General features: G+C 36.7%; 1 protein-coding gene across 1 annotated transcript in view; it reads left to right on the top strand.

Annotated features, from left to right (window-relative positions):
• LOC132354340 (zinc finger protein 461-like) overlaps positions 1-19,190 on the top strand; it is a 30,839-nt gene continuing 11,649 nt past the window's right edge. Inside the window, exons 1-4 of the mRNA XM_059906248.1 lie at positions 1-128; positions 1,739-1,833; positions 16,065-16,191; positions 16,977-17,072. Of these exons, the coding sequence (XP_059762231.1) occupies positions 1,825-1,833; positions 16,065-16,191; positions 16,977-17,072 (232 nt within the window). The 5' untranslated portion in view covers positions 1-128; positions 1,739-1,824. The remainder of the gene's footprint in view (positions 129-1,738; positions 1,834-16,064; positions 16,192-16,976; positions 17,073-19,190) is intronic.

Raw genomic sequence — 19,190 nt, 5'->3', positions numbered from 1 at the left:
TTGAATAGTCGGCAGCAGAGGCAGTCGAGGGCTTCCCGTTACGGGTAGAGTAGGCAGGGCTCGGCGTGCAGCTTCGCCGGGAAGTCCAATCAGAACTTGGACCAGAGCTCCTCCTGAGGATGCTGAAGGTGAGGAATCCTGTAGCCCCAGGACCGGGCAAGAGGAGTATCTGGAGTGTTAGGCCTCTTAGTGCGGGAGCTGACCTGGGGAGAGTAGATTAGTCTGTGCGTGCGTGACGGAAATTAGTCTAATGACTAAGGGTATTTGGCTGTTTGTTGTGACAGCAACTGGATTCGTGCTTTTGTAACCATTGTAATTTTGTGCATGGCCATATGTGTAAATGGAATTTGTATGTGTTTATGATCATGATTGCAGGTGACTATTTGTGTAAGCCCCATTTACTTACATAAAAGAAAAGCACATTTACACAAACCTCTAAACCCAGGCTCACCGTAATCAGGCAGTTAGGAAGACATTCCAGTAGTCACCTGTAGATTCATACTCACGTCATAAAGCCAAAGTCACATAATCCCACCATCCCCCCCGTGTTTATCATCATCACACAACCTCAAAGTGACTTATATAGTAAAAAAAAAAAAAAAAGAAAACAACAAACAACAACAAAAAACTAACCATATGCCCACTTAGTCGGTGTCCTCCACAGTTATCTGAAGAGCTCATATACCACCAAGAATCAGAGAAACATAGTCTTCATGGTCACAGACAACATCTACTCCACATCACACTCAAGGTCACACAAAGTTTGAGCTTCCAGAAAAGCCTAGTATCTCATAATTTTTCTCTACCTCACAACTTCTGCCATTCCCCTTAGAAACACCTCGAATTGGAGGAAAGAATGGCACTGTTGCACATCCAAAAACAGTGTCTAAGATGATTTGGTGCTGCATCTTACCTGAAATTTTCACATTAACCTTCAAAATTCCTTTGTTATATTACTTCATTTAAAGTAAAAGTTATCTATAATTCTTCAACCGCTCTGAACATTTTATTGCAAATGCTTTCACCCTCCTTATGTACATACATATATGCTTATGTTCATGAGTATTTTTTCCCCAAAGATTAGAACACAGTACACATTGTTTTGTAATTCCTTATTAAACGATATTTAGGTCTTTTTTGCCTGTATTTAGGGATAAATTTCAGAAGATTTTCCAGGATGTGGTTTTTTTAATTCTCACCGGTACTTCAAACTAAAGACTCAAGTATTTATTTTGCTCTGGACATCTTTGTTCTGTTTCTTCTTTTCAGTGTTGCTTTAGTGTCTATTTTTGAAGTTCCTGTTACACAGGAATGTTAGCTATAACCAAAGATCTGTTAGATCTTTTGAGTCATTTTCTCTTTCCCTGACCTTTTCATAAGGTCCTTTTCTTTTTCCTTTTAATTCAGTGAGAATCTGGTCAGGGTAGGTCTGAGCAGGCCAATTGGGTCGATTTTATCATAGTGTTGGGACACTGATTTGCCTCTCTAGATCCCTCCTGCTAAAGAGCCTGGGCCCAGTCTTTCTTGACTCCATAGCTGGATTCCCTCCTTGCTTTGAGTAAGGTTGGGATTTGTTCAGCTTTTTTCTGATCTTTTATGTATGTGTGTATGGGGTCTGGGAGTAGGTGACGTGAAGTGGGGGAAATGTCATTCTAAATTAGCACATTGGGAGCTCAGAGGCAAGATCATCTCATGTTTGTTTTTGTTTTTTGTTTACTTTTAAACCCCTCTCATTCAGCAACACTTTCTTTGGACTGTGAATTTATTCTAAAGTGGAACTAAGAAGACAGCTAATAAATACATTGAATTCTAAAAAAAAAAGCCATGGCCCATGTAAGTTGTTGTTTTCTTGTTCCTTATTGAAGTAGTCCTCTTTTTTTCCTATAGGTCATGTCAATATTTGCATTCTTCATCCTGATATTGTTACCTAACTGAATATCATACAGTAACTTGCCAGTGAGTGAGTAAGTGATTGTGCCAAAAATATAGGATCTTCCTTTTTTGCTCATCTCTCTAACCAGTTTATATACTCATTCAATAAATCATTACTTATTTCCCCTATGCTGAGTCTTCTGCCAGAATAAGGAAAGAACAGAAATAGTATCCTTTTGAGGGAAATATTGATGTTTCTCTTGTCAGAACTTTGGTTTGATGAACTGATTTAACAAATATTTACTGAATACCTACTATGTGATAGGCATTCTTTTAGGTAACTAGGAATAAATCAGTGGGGGGTAAAAATCAGACACATACAAATCATTCCTTGTGGAACTTGACTTGTAATGAAAGAGACAGAAAGTAAATAATCAGCTTATATAGTACAAGACTTAAGACACACAAATATATATATGTGCATATGTATGTATGTGTATACATTATATATATATATAGTCAACTCCCATATCTGTGGGTTCCACATCTATGGATTCAACCAACTGTAGATTGAAAATATTCAGGAAAAAATATTCCAGAAATTTCCACAAAGCAAAACTTGAATTTGCTTCATGCTAGCAACTATTTACATAGCATTTACATTACATTAGGTATTATAAGTAATCTAGAGATGAGTTAAAGCATGTGGGAGGATGTGTGTAGGTTATACGCAAATACTATGCCATTTTACATGGGACTTGAGCATCTGCAGCTTTTGGTATCTGTGGGGGTCCTGGAACCAATCCCCTGTGGATAGCAAGGGATGACTATGTATATGTAATGAACAAAATAATTGTATGGTAAAACTAAGACGAAAGAGCAAAATATATGTCTTATCAATCAATAACTGTATATGAGTTCTTTTTGTTTGTTTTGTTTTAATTTTAATTTTTGGATGCATTGGGTCTTTGTTGCTGCGTGCAGGCTTTCTCTAGTTGCAGTGAGCGGCGCTACTCTTCGTTGCAGTGCGTGGGCTTCTCACTGTGGTGGCTTCTCTTGTTGTGGAGCATGGGCTCTAGGCACGCAGGCTTCAGTAGTTGTGGCACGTGAGCTCAGCAGTTGTGGCTCACGGGCTCTAGAAGCGCAGGCTCAGTAGTTGTGACTCATGGGCTTAGTTGCTCCGTGGCATGTGGGATCTTCCCAGACCAGGGCTCGAACCCATGTCCCCTTCATTGGCAGGCGGATTCTTAACCACTGCACCACCAGGGAAGTCCCTGGATATGAGTTTTAACATACCTATTAAGAGAAAAAGTCTTTCAGATTGAGTCACAAAGAAAAATTCAACTCTCTGCATCGGACACTTAAGTGATTCAGTGATTCAGAAAGTTTAATAAAAGGATGGACCAATTATACCAGGCAAATGGAAACTAAAGGAAAACATACTAAACTTCAGGCCACATCACACCATTAAACATGGCAAAGAGGGACTTCCCTCGTGGTCCAGTGGTTAAGAATCCGCCTTCCAATGCAGGGGACGTGGGTTCCATCCCTGGTTGGGAAACTAAGATCCCACATGCTGTGGGGCAACTAAGCCCGTGCCACAACTAGAGAGCCCGTGTGCTGCAACTACAGAGCCCATGCTCTCTGGAGCCTGTGCACCACAACTACAGAGCCCATGTGCTCCGGAGCCCATGCGCTGCAAGGAAAGACCCCACGTGCTGCAACTAAGACCTGACACAGTTGAAAATAAATAAATAAATAAATAAATAAATAAATAAATAAATAAATATATATTTAAAAAACATGGCAAAGAAGGACACTACATAATTCTAAGGTGTAAATTTCAAAGTGAAGCTAAAATAGTTATGAATTACCTACATATAAAATATTACAGCAGCAACTTTCCTAAAAATAGAAGAGCAGATAGAAGAAGAAATAGATACTTGCCAGCAGTAGGGGACATTAGTTGACCCTCTTAGTCAAAGTCAAGACAAGTGGACAAAATTTAGTAAGGATATTAAAGTACTAAATCACATACTCCATCAAATCTATCTTACTGATATACATTAAATGCTAATAGTAGTGAATATGCATTTTTTAAGTATCCATGGACCATTCAGAAAAAAATGACAAAATATTAGGCTGTAGTAAAGCCCAAAAAGTACAAATGATAGATAATATTCTCCAAACACAGTGAAATACAACTAGAATTTAATTACAGAATCAGAAAAATTATTATTCTTACCAGCAGTTTATAAAATCTGTCTTAGTAACTGCTGAATCAAAGAAGAAATATAATCTAAAAAGTGAAAAATTTCTAATGTCAGTGATAGCACTACATATTGGAACCCATGGAATTTAGTTAAAGCAGGACTCTAAGGGAAAAGTCATAGATTTAAATGCTTCTAACAAAAAATAATGAAAATACGTAAGTTAAAAATAAGTAGAAAGAAATCTGGAAGGGATTTACAAAGATAAAAATTACATGTGTTACAAAACAGGAAAAAATTATAACTAATAAGATAAATCAATAAGTTAAATCGCTAACCTTTGAATCATGAATGAAAAGGGAGAAAGCACAAATACACAAAACGAAAAGGGGAAAATCCACAGAAACAAAGGAAGTTCAATAGGCTCTTGAAAAAAATACTTTATTTGATTCTTTGCAAAGAATTTTATTTATTCACATATATACCATTTTCAATTGCTCTCTCTTCTTGAGATCTGAATTTCTGTTTGGTATCATTTCTTTTTGGCCTGAAGACATTTCCTTAGCATTTCCTGTAGTTTGTATCTTCTGGTGACAAATCCTCTCAGCTTTCTTTATGTGAAAATGTCTTTATTCCTCCTTTATTTATAAAATAAGTCAGGACTTGCATCCTCCTCCTCTATTTTCTGGAAGAGTTTTTTTATAGAATTTGTATTATTTATTCCTTAATTGTCTGATAGAATTCACGAGCAAAAAACATCTGTGGTAGGCAGAATAATGAGCCCCCCTAAAAAAAAAAAACTGTCTGCGTGCTAATCCTAGAACCTGTGAATAGGTTACCTTACATGGCAAAAGAGAATTTGCAAATATGATTAAATTAATGCTTTTTAAAAAATAAATTTATTTATTTATCTATTTATTTTTGGCTGTGTTGGGTCTGCATTGCTGCACGCAGGCTTTCTCTGGTTGCGGCAAGCGAGCAGTGGCTGCTCTTCGTTGCGGTGCATGGGCTTCTCACTATGGTGGCTTCTCTTGTTGCAGAGCATGGTCTCTAGGCACGCGGGCTTCAGTAGTTGTGGCATGTGGGCTCAGTAGTTGTGGCTTGTGGGCTCTAGAGCGCAGGCTCAGTAGTTGTGGCGTATGGGCTTAGTTGCTCCGCAGTATGTGGGATCTTCCTGGACCAGGGATTGAACCTGTGTCCCGAATTGAATCTGGCAGGCGGATTCTTAAACACTGTGCCACCAGGGAAGTCCCCCAAATTCATGCTTTTGAGATGGGGAGATTATGTTGTGTTATCTGAAGAGTCAGGGTCAAAAGAGGATGTGAGTACAGAATATGCATACTTCGGTTAAAAAAATGCAACATTACTGGCTTTGAAGATGGAGGAAGGGGGCCACGAGCCAAGGAACGTAAGTAGCCTCTAGAAGCTAGAAAAGGCAAGGAAATGAACTCTTCCCTAGAGCTGCCAGAAAGGTGCACAGCCCTGCCAACACCTTGATTTAGTCTAGTAAAACCCTTGTTGGACTTGTAACCAACAGATCATAAATTTGTTGTTTTAAGCTACTGCATTTGTGGTGATATGTGCAGCATCAGTAGAAAACTAATACACCATCTGAGTTTAGAATTTTCTTCATGGGGAGACTTTAATTTCTTTAATAGATAAAGGGCTTTGGGTTTTTTTTTTTTTTCTTGAATTAGTTCAGTAATTTGTGCCTTTCAGGGAATTAGTTTATTTCAACTTAGATGTCAAATTTATTGGCATAAAGTTGTTCATAATATTCCCTTATTATCATTTTAATGCCTGTCAGATCTACAGTAATGCACACTTTTAAATTCCTGATATTGATAATTTATGTCTTCTTTTTTTTTTAAATTTTATTTATTTATTTATTTATTTATTTATTTATTTATGGCTGTGTTGAGTCTTAGTTTCTGTGTGAGGGCTTTCTCTAGTTGTGGCAAGTGGGGGCCACTCTTCATCGCGGTGCACGGGCCTCTCATTATCGCGGCCTCTCTTGTTGCGGAGCACAGGCTCCAGACGCGCAGGCTCAGCAATTGTGGCTCACGGGCCTAGTCGCTCCGTGGCATGTGGGATCTTCCCAGACCAGGGCTCGAACCCGTGTCCCCTGCATTGGCAGGCAGATTCTCAACCACTGAGCCACCAGGGAAGCCCTGTCTTCTTTTCTTGATCAGTATACTAGCAGCTTGTCAATTTTATTGGTCTTTTCAGAGAACCAGCGTTTAGTTTTACTGGTTTTTCTCTCTAGTTTGCCCTTGCTGTTTCACTGATTACTGATCTTATTTATTCTTTCCTTTGTTCTGTATATTTTAGATTTAATTTTCTCTTATTTTTCTAGCTTAAAATTCCCTTTCTTCTTTCACCCATGGGTTATTTAGAGGAGTGCTCTTTAACTTCCAAATATTTGGGAACTTTTTCAGTTCTTTCTGATAGTTCATTTTTAATTTAATCCTGTGGTGGTCAAGGAACATACTCTGTAATTTCTATCCTTTTAAATTTATTGAGATTTGTCTTATGGCCCAAAATGTGGACAATTTGGTTAATGCTCCATGTGCAATTTTTTTAAAGAAAGGGTATTATACTGTTGGGTAGAGTGTTTATCAGTTAGGTCAAATGTTTGTAGTGGTGATCAACTCTTCTATATCTTTACTAATTTTTTTTTTGTCACTTGGTCTATCAATTACTGAGAGAGGACAGTTGAAATTTCCAGATACAATGGTGGGTCTGTTACAGTTCTGTAAATTTTTGCTTTATGGTATTTTGAAGCTGTGTTATTAGGTGCATACATATTTAGGATTGCTATATCCTCTTGACAAAATGACCCCTTGATCATGAAATATTCCTTTTGGTAATATTCTTTGTCTTGAATTCTGTTCTCTTTATTAACATAACTGATTCAGCTTTCTTTTACCATTTTCTTCATGGCATATCTTTTTTCCATCCTTTTATTTTAACCTATTTTAAGTGTATCATATAACAGCATATACTTTGGTTCTACTTTTTTACCCAGTCTGACAGTCACTGCCTTCAAGTATCTACACAGGGTTTAGCAAACTATGGCATGCTGGCCAAATCCAGCCCACAACCTGTTTTCCTATGGCCCTCAACCTAAGAATGGTTTTGCATTTCAGAAGGGTTATAAATAAGTAAAGAAAAAAGAATATGTTATAGGGACTATATGTGATCCACAGAGCCTAAAATATTTACTACCTGACCCTATTCAGAAAAATTTTGCTGACTTCTAGATAGACTGTGTAAATTAAATGTAATGATTATGTTTTAATCTATCATCTTATCATCTATTCTTTCTTCCTTTTTTTTTCCCTATTTTCCTGCCTTCTCTTGGACTAATCATGTATTTTTTAGTATTCCATTTATCTCCATTATAGGATTATTAGCTGTACCATTTTTGTTTTGTTTATTGTTTTGGGGGTTGTTCTAAGGTTTCCAATGTGATTTTTTTTTTCACACACTGTATTTTATTTTTACAAGAGATAAATAAACTGACACCTAGCATTGTAAATGGATGACCACAACAAAAGCAACAATGATTGCAATTACCAAACACGAAACACACTCATACTATGTCATAATATTGACATTCAGTCCAGTAATCCTCCACTGTAACAGCTCCTTTACTTTGCATTGAAAATTGATTTGTATATTTTTTGCCTCTGAGTCCTTGTGGGATTTTTTTTTTATTCAAACAGAAAGTCACAAAAATTATAATCATCCTCATCAGTTCACTCAGTCCCATGTAATTAATTTTTTTATCTTGATCTTTTGTTAACACTTTTATGAATTCATCAGTTTTCCATTAGAGTTCTGAAAATGCTTATTCATTTAGTTCAGCAGTATAATCAGTTACCAGAAACCTGTACTTGTCAGTCTTTTCCATGAATTCCTTGAAGATGAAACCCTTTTATAGGAACATTTTTGTGAAAGCAAAATTTATAGGAACATTTTAAAAACAAAAAAATCTTACTGGACCTTCCAATAATTTTACACAACTTCATACATAATTCAAAAATCTTAAAACTGGATATTTCCATTTCCCCTTCCCATCTTTTTTTACTACTGTTATCATATATTTTATTTCTAAATACTTTTAAACCACACATGCTTATTTTTCTTTTTTCTTTCTTCCTTTTTTTGGGGGGGAGTGTGGTGTGCCATGCAGCTTATAGGATCTCAGTTCCCTGACCAGGGATTGAACCCAGGCAATGGCAGTGAAAGCCCAGAATTCTAACCACTGGGCAACGAGGGAACTCCCAGCTTTTTTTTTTTCTTTAAATGGTCGATTATCTTTTAAAGAAATTATGAGATGAAAACAATATCTTTCTTATTTACCTCCAAATTTATCATTTCTGGCACTCTTCATTTCTCTGTCAATAGAAGTTTTTACCTAGTATAAATTTTTTCCACCTGAAAAACTTACTTTAACATTTTTTGTAGCACAGGTTTGTTACTCTCAAAAAAACAAACCAACAGCAACAGAAATAAAACTCCAAGCTTTATTTCACCTTCATTTTGAGGGATTTTAATTGGAAATAGAATTATAGCCTAACAGCTTTCTTTCAGCATTTTTTTCTTCCAGTTTTATTGAGATATAATTTACATACAGCACTGTTTAAGGTGTACAGCATAATGGTTTGACATACGTACATCATGAAATGAGTATCACAATAAAGTTAGTAAAATCCTTCATCTCATGTAGATACAAAAATGAAGAAATAGAAAAAAAATTTTTTCTTGTGGGAACTCTTAGGATTTACTCTTTTAACAACTTTCATAAATAACGTTCAGCAGTGTTAATTATATTTATCATGTTGTACATTACATCCCTATTACTTATTTATCTTATAACTGGAAGTTTGTATCTTTTAACCACCTTTATCCAATCCCCCTCCCCACCCACTGCCTCTGTTAACTGCAAATCTGATCTCTTTCTCTCTGAATTTGTTTGTTTGTTTTTGAAGTATAACTGACCTACAACACTATGTTAGCTTCTGTTACGCAACATAGTGACTTCGTATTTTTATACATTTCAAAATGATCACCATGATAAGTCTAGTTACGGTATGTCACCATAGAAGAATATTACAGAGTTATCTACTATATTCCCCACACTGTACATAGCAGTTTTTCTTTCTTCCTCCATCTCTCTCTCTCTCTCTTTCTCTCATTATTTTAGGTTACTGACCTCTCAAGTTCAAATGCATTTTAACAACTCTGCATGTTTTACACCCTCCCCTAACTCTTCCTGTTTTTATCATATTTTACATCTTTTTGTTTTGTATATATATCCCTTAACTACTTAATGCAGATATAGATGATTTTACTACTTTTGTCTTTTAACCTTCCTACTAGCTTTATAATGGCTAATTTACTACCTTTACTGTATATTTGCCTTTACAGATGAGATTTTTCTTTTTGTAATTTCATGTTTCTAGTTGTGGCCTTTTCTTTTTCACTTAGAGGAACATTTTTTGTAAAGCTTGTTTGGTGATGCCAAACTCTTTTAGCTTTTGTTTGCTTGTAAAGCTTTTGATCTCTCCATCAAACTGAATGAAAGCCTTGCCAGGCAGAGTACTCTTGGTTAGGTTTTTTCCTTTCATCACTTTAAATATATCATGCCACTCCCTTCTGGACTGCAGAATTTCTGCTGAAAAGTCAGCTGATAGCCTTATGGGAGTTCCCTTGTACGTAACTTATTGCTTATCACTCTGTTTATCCAATCTTCTCCTGAATTCTTTGAACATCTTTACAATCGTTACCTTGAACTCCCTATAGGGTAGATTGCCTATCTCCACTTCACTTAGTTCTTCTTCTGGGGTTTTATCTTGTTCCTTCATTTGGAAGATGTTTCTCTGTCACCTCATTTTGCCCAGTTGGCTGTTTTTATTTCTGTGTTTCTGATAGATTGGTTACCTTTCCCAACCTTGGAGAAGTGGCCTTTTGTAGGAGACGTCCTCTGCGTCCCAGCAGTGCTCTCCCCTCTGGTCACTAGAGCTATATAGTCTAGGGGTGCCCCATATTTGGGCTGCGTGGGTCCTTCTCTTGTGGTGGCCTGACTACTGTGGGCAGTCTGGTAGGTGTGGCTGGCTCCTGGTCCAGTTGTCTGCCAGGCCCTGTCTTATGCAGAGGCTGATGGGCACTGGTTGGCAGAGCTGGATCACGAGACTCCTGGCAGTGGGGCCCACTGGTGAGTGGAGCCAGGTGGTTGTGGGACTGAGGGTCCCAGATCTAGTGTCGGCATGCTGGTGGATGGGACCAGTTCCTGACATGGTTTGCTGCAGGGCCCAAAGCTACTACTGGCCTGCTAGTGAGTGGGGCATATCAAGGTTATGAAAGGGAGATGTGCTCTGCCCATCTTTGGAAAATATAGTCTGCACTGGATGTTTACTAAAGAATTTGCATTAAAAGTAAAAATGTTGAGAGCCTCCCATCAAGCCTCTTAGATAGCCTCAACCACCAGAGGGCAGACAACAGAAGCAAGAAAAACTATAATCCTGCAGCCTGTGGACCAAAAACCACAGTTACAGAAAGATAGAGAAGATGAAAAGGCAGAGGGCTATGTACCAGATGAAGGAACAAGAAAAAACCCCAGAAAAACAACTAAATGAAGTGGAGATAGGCAACCTTCCAGAAAAAGAATTCAGAATAATGATAGTGAAGATGATCCAGGACCTTGGAATAAGAATGGAGGCAAAGATTGAGAAGATGCAAGAAATGATTAACAAAGACCTAGAAGAATTAAAGAACAAACAAACAGAGATGACCAATACAATAACTGAAATGAAAACTACACTAGAAGGAATCAATAGCAGAATAACTGAGGCAGAAGAACGGATAAGTGACCTGGAAGACAGAATGATGGAATTCACTGCTGCGGAACAGACTAAAGAAAAAAGAATGAAAAGAAATGAAGACAGCCTAAGAGACCTCTGGGATAACATTAAACGCAACAACATTCGCATTATAGGGGTCCCAGAAGGAGAAGAGAGAGAGAAAGGACCAGAGAAAATATTTGAAGAGATTATAGTCGAAAACTTCCCTAACATGGGAAAGGAAATAGCCACCCAAGTCCAGGAAGCGCAGAGAGTCCCATACAGGATAAACCCAAGGAGAAACACGCCGAGACACATAGTAATCAAAGTGGCAAAAATTAAAGACAAAGAAAAATTATTGAAAGCAGCAAGGGAAAAACGACAAATAACATACAAGGGAACTCCCATAAGGTTAACAGCTGATTTCTCAGCAGAAACTCTGCAAGCCAGAAGGGAGTGGCATGATATACTTAAAGTGATGAAAGGGAAGAACCTACAACCAAGATTACTCTACCCGGCAAGGATCTCATTTAGATTTGATGGAGAAATCAAAAGCTTTACAGACAAGCAAAAGCTAAGAGAATTCAGCACCACCAAACCAGCTCTACAACAAATGCTAAAGGAACTTCTCTAAGTGGGAAACACAAGAGAAGAAAAGGACCTACAAAAACAAACACAAAACAATTAAGAAAATGGTCATAGGAACATACATATCGATAATTACCTTAAACGTGAATGGATTAAATGCCCCAACCAAAAGACATAGACTGGCTGAATGGATACAAAAACAAGACCCATATATATGCTGTCTACAAGAGACCCACTTTAGACCTAGGGACACATACAGACTGAAAGTGATGGGATGGAAAAAGATATTCCATGCAAATGGAAATCAAAAGAAAGCTGGAGTAGCTATACTCATATCAGATAAAATAGACTTTAAATTAAAGAATGTTACAAGAGACAAGGAAGGACACTACATAATGATCCAGGGATCAATCCAAGAAGAAGATATAACAATTATAAATATATATGCACCCAACATAGGAGCACCTCAATACATAAGGCAACTGCTAACAGCTATAAAAGAGGAAATCGACAGTAACACAATAATAGTGGGGGACTTTAACACCTCACTTACACCAATGGACAGATCATCCAAAATGAAAATAAATAAGGAAACAGAAGCTTTAAATGACACAATAGACCAGATAGATTTAATTGATATATATCGGACATTCCATCCAAAAACAGCAGATTACACGTTCTTCTCAAGTGCGCACGGAACATTCTCCAAGATAGATCACATCTTGGGTCACAAATCAAGCCTCAGTAAATTTAAGAAAATTGAAATCATATCAAGCATCTTTTCTGACCACAACGCTATGAGATTAGAAATGAATTACAGGGAAAAAAAACGTAAAAAGGACAAACACATGGAGGCTAAACAATACGTTACTAAATAACCAAGAGATCACTGAAGAAATCAAAGAGGAAATCAAAAAATACCTAGAGACAAATGACAATGAAAACACGACGACCCAAAACCTATGGGATGCAGCAAAAGCAGTTCTAAGAGGGAAGTTTATAGCTATACAAGCCTACCTAAAGAAACAAGAAAAAGCTCAAGTAAACAATCTAGCCTTACACTTAAAGAAACTAGAGAAAGAAGAACAAACAAAACCCAAAGTTAGCAGAAGGAAAGAAATCATAAAGATCAGAGCAGAAATAAATGAAATAGAAACAAAGAAAACAATAGCAAAGATCAATAAAACTAAAAGTTGGTTCTTTGAGAAGATAAACAAAATTGATAAACCATTAGCCAGACTCATCAAGAAAAAGAGGGAGAGGACTCAAATCAATAAAATCAGAAATGAAAAAGGAGAAGTTACAACAGACACTGCAGAAATACAAAGCATCCTAAGAGACTACTACAAGCAACTTTATGCCAATAAAATGGACAACCTGGAAGAAATGGACAAATTCTTAGAAAGGTATAACCTTCCAAGACTGAACCAGGAAGAAATAGAAAATATGAACAGACCAATCACAAGTAATGAAATTGAAACTGTGATTAAAAATCTTCCAACAAACAAAAGTCCAGGACCAGATGGCTTCACAGGTGAATTCTATCAAACATTTAGAGAAGAGCTAACACCCATCCTTCTCAAACTCTTCCAAAAAATTGCAGAGGAAGGAACACTCCCAAACTCATTCTATGAGGCCACCATCACCCTGATACCAAAACCAGACAAAGACACTACAAAAAAAGAAAATTACAGACCAATATCACTGATGAATATAGATGCAAAAATCCTCAACAAAATACTAGCAAACAGAATCCAACAACACATTAAAAGGATCATACACCACGATCAAGTGGGATTTATCCCAGGGATGCAAGGATTCTTCAATATACGCAAATCAATCAATGTGATACACCATATTAACAAATTGAAGAATAAAAACCATATGATCATCTCAATAGATGCAGAAAAAGCTTTTGACAAAATTCAACACCCATTTCTGATAAAAACTCTCCAGAAAGTGGGCATAGAGGGAACCTACCTCAACATAATAAAGGCCATATATGACAAACCCACAGCAAACATCATTCTCAATGGTGAAAAACTGAAAGCATTTCCTCTAAGATCAGGAACGAGACAAGGATGTCCACTCTCACCACTATTATTCAACATAGTTTTGGAAGTCCTAGCCACGGCAATCAGAGAAGAAAAAGAAATAAAAGGAATACAAATTGGAAAAGAAGAAGTAAAACTGTCACTGTTTGCGGATGACATGATACTATACATAGAGAATCCTAAAACTGCCACCAGAAAACTGCTAGAGCTAATTAATGAATATGGTAAAGTTGCAGGATACAAAATTAATGCACAGAAATCTCTTGCATTCCTATACACTAATGATGAAAAATCTGAAAGAGAAATTATGGAAACACTCCCATTTACCATTGCAACAAAAAGAATAAAATACCTAGGAATAAACCTACCTAGGGAGACAAAAGACCTGTATGCAGAAAACTATAAGACACTGATGAAAGAAATTAAAGATGATACCAACAGATGGAGAGATATACCATGTTCTTGGATTGGAAGAATCAACATTGTGAAAATGAGTATACTACCCAAAGCAATCTACAGATTCAATGCAATCCCTATCAAATTACCAATGACATTTTTTACGGAGCTAGAACAAATCATCTTAAAATTTGTATGGAGACACAAAAGACCCCGAATAGGCAAAGCAGTCTTGAGGCAAAAAAATGGAGCTGGAGGAATCAGACTCCCTGACTTCAGACTATACTACAAAGCTACAGTAATCAAGACAATATGGTACTGGCACAAAAACAGAAACATAGATCAATGGAACAAGATAGAAAGCCCAGAGATTAACCCACGCACCTATGGTCAACTAATCTATGACAAAGGAGGCAAAGATATACAATGGAGAAAAGACAGTCTCTTCAATAAGTGGTGCTGGGAAAACTGGACAGCTACATGTAAAAGAATGAAATTAGAATACTCCCTAACACCATACACAAAAATAAACTCAAAATGGATTAGAGACCTAAATATAAGACTGGACACTATAAAACTCTTAGAGGAAAACATAGGAAGAACACTCTTTGACATAAATCACAGCAAGATCTTTTTTGATCCACCTCCTAGAGTAATGGAAATAAAAACAAAAATAAACAAGTGGGACCTAATGAAACTTCAAAGCTTTTGCACAGCAAAGGAAACCATAAACAAGACGAAAAGACAACCCTCAGAATGGGAGAAAATATTTGCAAATGAATCAACGGACAAAGGATTAATCTCCAAAATATATAAACAGCTCATTCAGCTCAATATCAAAGAAACAAACACCCCAATCCAAAAATGGGCAGAAGACCTAAATAGACATTTCTCCAAAGAAGACATACAGACGGCCACGAAGCACATGAAAAGATGCTCAACATCACTAATTATTAGAGAAATGCAAATCAAAACTACAATGAGGTATCACCTCACTCCTGTTAGAATGGGCATCATCAGAAAATCTACAAACAACAAATGCTGGAGAGGGTGTGGTGAAAAGGGAACCCTCTTGCACTGTTGGTGGGAATGTAAATTGATACAGCCACTATGGAGAACAATATGGAGGTTCCTTAAAAAACTAAAAATAGAATTACCATATGACCCAGCAATCCCACTACTGGGCATATACCCAGAGAAAACCGTAATTCAAAAAGACACATGCACCCGAATGTTCATTGCAGCACTATTTACAATAGCCAGGTCATGGAAGCAACCTAAATGCCCATCAACAGACGAATGGATAAAGAAGATGTGGTACATATATACAATGGAATATTACTCAGCCATAAAAAGGAACGAAATTGAGTCATTTGTTGAGACGTGGATGGATCTAGAGACTGTCATACAGAGTGAAGTAAGTCAGAAAGAGAAAAACAAATATCGTATATTAATGCATGTATGCGGAACCTAGAAAAGTGGTACAGATGAGCCAGTTTGCAGGGCAGAAGTTGAGACACAGATGTAGAGAATGGACATATGGACACCAAGGGGGGAAAACTGCGGTGGGGTGGGGATGGTGGTGTGCTGAATTGGGCGATTGGGATTGACATGTATACACTGATGTGTATAAAACTGATGCCTAATAAGAACCTGCAGTATAAAAAAACAAACAAAACAACTAAAAAAAAAAAAAAAAAAAAAAAAGTAAAAATGTTTAGTCATAAGGAGGAAGAAAAATCATCAGGTCCTTTTTCTGAAGATGGAGATTTTCATAAGAAATTCTGGAAAAATTTACAACTATTTAACTTAGTTGGGAACCTCTATTTATTTTCTAAATTTCTAGATGAGTGATTAACAGAAGTTTTCCACCCTATGCTAGAGGATGTGTGTGCAGAAATTGAATTGTTTAAGAGTATGTGGGCATTCTGCTTTAGTCTCACTAAATTTATTTTTGACCCATACAAGCTTCCAGCCTTAGCCTATATACTCACTGTACCATCCCTTTCCTGCAGTGCCTTCTTTTAGCAGTGCTTCTTCCTTTTGAAAAATGTTTCTTATAATTTCAAAAACAGTACTGTGATTTGTCATTCTAGGGGCTGGTGATGTTCAAAGATGTGGCTATAGATGTCTCTCAGGAGGAATGGGAATGTCTGAACCCTGCACAGAGGAATTTGTACAAAGATGTGATGTTGGAGAACTATAGCAACTTGCTTTCACTGGGTAAAGTTATCTGCCTCTAATAATTCAGAATCTGTTTCTTGGAATTTCTGCTTTCTCCACTGTGAATTTTAGGGCTACCTTTCAAATAACTAGATGAATTTTCTCTTTGTGTAGAAATGAGCACAGCCAAGTGGAGTTGCACCTTCATTTTCTCTATCCTCACATCTTACTCTGGTCCTTTCTTATAATTGACTTTCTTCCTTGAAAATTAAGGAGCAGAATTGAATTTCTGTACCATTAAAGCATAACGTAGTCAAAGAAACCAGGCTTTGTCTTTTGTTTCACTTGCACTGTGCTAAATGTGCAGATGCACTAGCGTAGATAAAACTAAGCACATGGGTCCTGGGTGCAAAGCTCTTTAGCCTTCCCAATTAGTGTAGTAATGGACTGAGTCAAGAAATGTCATTTACATTTGCAGCTCATATGAACACTATTCTATTTACTGCAACAAATGTAAACAATTTGCATTTGGAAGTTACATTCTAAGAACTTTACATTTAACATGGAAAAGTACCTGAGAATAAGTATTTCAGTAAACTCCTTTTTTTCTCAAAGGAAAATAAGGAGTGAAAGCTTATATAACTTAAATAGCATTTTACCATCTATTTGTTTGTTTTGTTTCTTATGATCCTGAGTTTACCTGTATATGAGAATTTGACTTTTCTTTCTTCTCTAGACCTAATCGAGTACCATCTTGTCCTATAGGTTTTTAAAAATAAACTCTGAAACACAGTATTTGAATACTTTCATTTCCATCTCATCTCCATTTCTTTTCTTATAACCAGGACTTTCTATTTCTAAGCCGGCTGTGATCTCTTCATTGGAGCAAGGGAAGGAGCCCTGGATGGTTATGAGGGAAGTGATAGGAGAACGGTTCCCAGGTGAGTGAGCTATAATCAGGAAGCAGAAAGTTGTTGTGAGGAGTAGGCCAACTGGTCAGAATGTTGGTTATATTAAGGTTATAAAGTTAATGTAAAGTTGTATTAGACAGAATAATTAGGGAAAATCTGATTTCAAAACTTATTGCAGTGTTACAGTAATCAAACAATGTGGTACTGGCATAAAGACAGACATATAGATGAGTGGAATAGAGAGTCTAGAAATAAACCCTCAGATATATGACAAAATGATTTTAGATAAGAGTGCCAAGACCATTCTATGGGGGAAAGGACTGTACTCTTAACAAATGGTGTTGGGGAAACTGGATACCCACATGCAAAGGAATAAAATTCCTTATGCCATATACAAAAATTAACTCAAAGTGGATCAAAGAACTTAATCTTAGACCCAAAACTATAAGACGCCTAGAAGAAAATATAGGGGAAAAACTTCATGACATTGGATTTGGCAGTAATTTCTGGGATATGATACCAAGGCACAGCAAAAATAGACAAATGGGAGTACATCAAACTTAAAAAACTTCTGTTCATCAAAAGATGCAATCAACAAGAGTATTAATTTTTTTAAAAAAATTCATACAAGTTGCTTTGCTAGGTGATGAGAATACATTTTTAAAATGTTATAAAGATATTTAAAATCTAGTAGTGGATCAAGAACATATGAATATATTTTCTAATAGAATATTTGAGAAAAATTAATTGATTAGAAATTGTGAAAATTAAAGCAAATGACTACATTGAGGAGATAGAGATGGTAGAGGGATGATTAGAAAGGAAGGAGTAGGACCTTAGGAAAGTATAGGGTCCTGAAGGCTAAGAGCAGGTTCATTCCACAAGTTAGAGCAGGGGTCCCCAACCCCCGGGCTGCGGGGGTTGAGCTCTGTTGATTGCATCTTTTGATGGACCGGTACCAGTCCATGGCCTGTTAGGAACTGGGCCGCACAGCAGGAGGTGAGCAGCGGGAGAGTGAGTGAAGCTTCATCTGCTGCTCCCCATCGCTTGCATTACTGCCTGAACCATCCCCCACCGCCCCCGGGGAAAAATTGTCTTCCACAAAACTGGTCTCTGGTGCCAAAAAGGTTGGGGACCGCTGAATTAGAGGTCTTTGATGATGTATGTAACTCATAGTACTCCAGAGCTATGAAAAGAGTATATTTCTGTTGTTTTAAGCCACCTAGTTTGTGGTACACTGTTACGTTGACTCTAAGAAACTAATACAGAGGTGAAACATGGAAAAATGATATATACTTTCCTAAATGTTTCGCTTTCATGTAAGATGTTATTCTTTTTACTAATTTTTGATACCTGGCCAGGCCTTTTCTTTTGCATATATGGTGTGGTGATTTCTTTTTAAATTTTTTTTACCTTGAAATAGTTATAGATTCACAGAAGGTTGCAAAGAAATGTACAGGGAAGTTCCATATACCCTTCCTCCAGCCTCTCCCAGTGTTAACATCTTACACAACTATAGTACAATATCATACTGAAAAATTGTCATTGGTATAATCCATAGAAGTTACTCAGATTTCACTACTTATATACACACTTATTTGTATGTGTGTTTGTGTGCGTATGTATAGCTCTATGTAGTTTTATCATATACAACCTTGTATCACCACTACAACAATCAAAATAGATAGTACCATCACCACAAGACTCCCTCCTATTATCTCTTTATAGCTACACCCATCCCTTTCTCCCTTATTCCTAACTCTTGGTAACCATTAATCTATGCTACATCTATATAACTATGTTTTTCATGAAGTTATGTAAATGGAATCCTGCAGTATGTATCCTTTTGAGATTGGCTTTTTTCTTATATCATATATATATATATTTATAACATGAATGTAAGGAATATATATATACACACACATATGTAAACATATATATATATATATATATATATATATATATATATATATATATATATATATATGTTCCTTACATTCATGTAAAAGTTTGTACTTGAAAATAAGTCTGGGATAAAGCTCAAGTATGCAATTGCTGGGTCGTAAGGTAAGCTCATTTTTAGTTTTGAAAGGAACTGCCAAACACCAGCAGTGTATGAATGATGCATTTCACTGAATCCTAGTCAGC

This window comes from Balaenoptera ricei, chromosome 19 (assembly GCF_028023285.1).
Source record: "Balaenoptera ricei isolate mBalRic1 chromosome 19, mBalRic1.hap2, whole genome shotgun sequence".
In the NCBI taxonomy this organism is placed as follows: domain Eukaryota; kingdom Metazoa; phylum Chordata; class Mammalia; order Artiodactyla; family Balaenopteridae; genus Balaenoptera; species Balaenoptera ricei.
The sequence above is the reverse complement of the archived record's forward strand: the minus strand, read 5'-3'. Positions and strand labels throughout refer to the sequence as shown.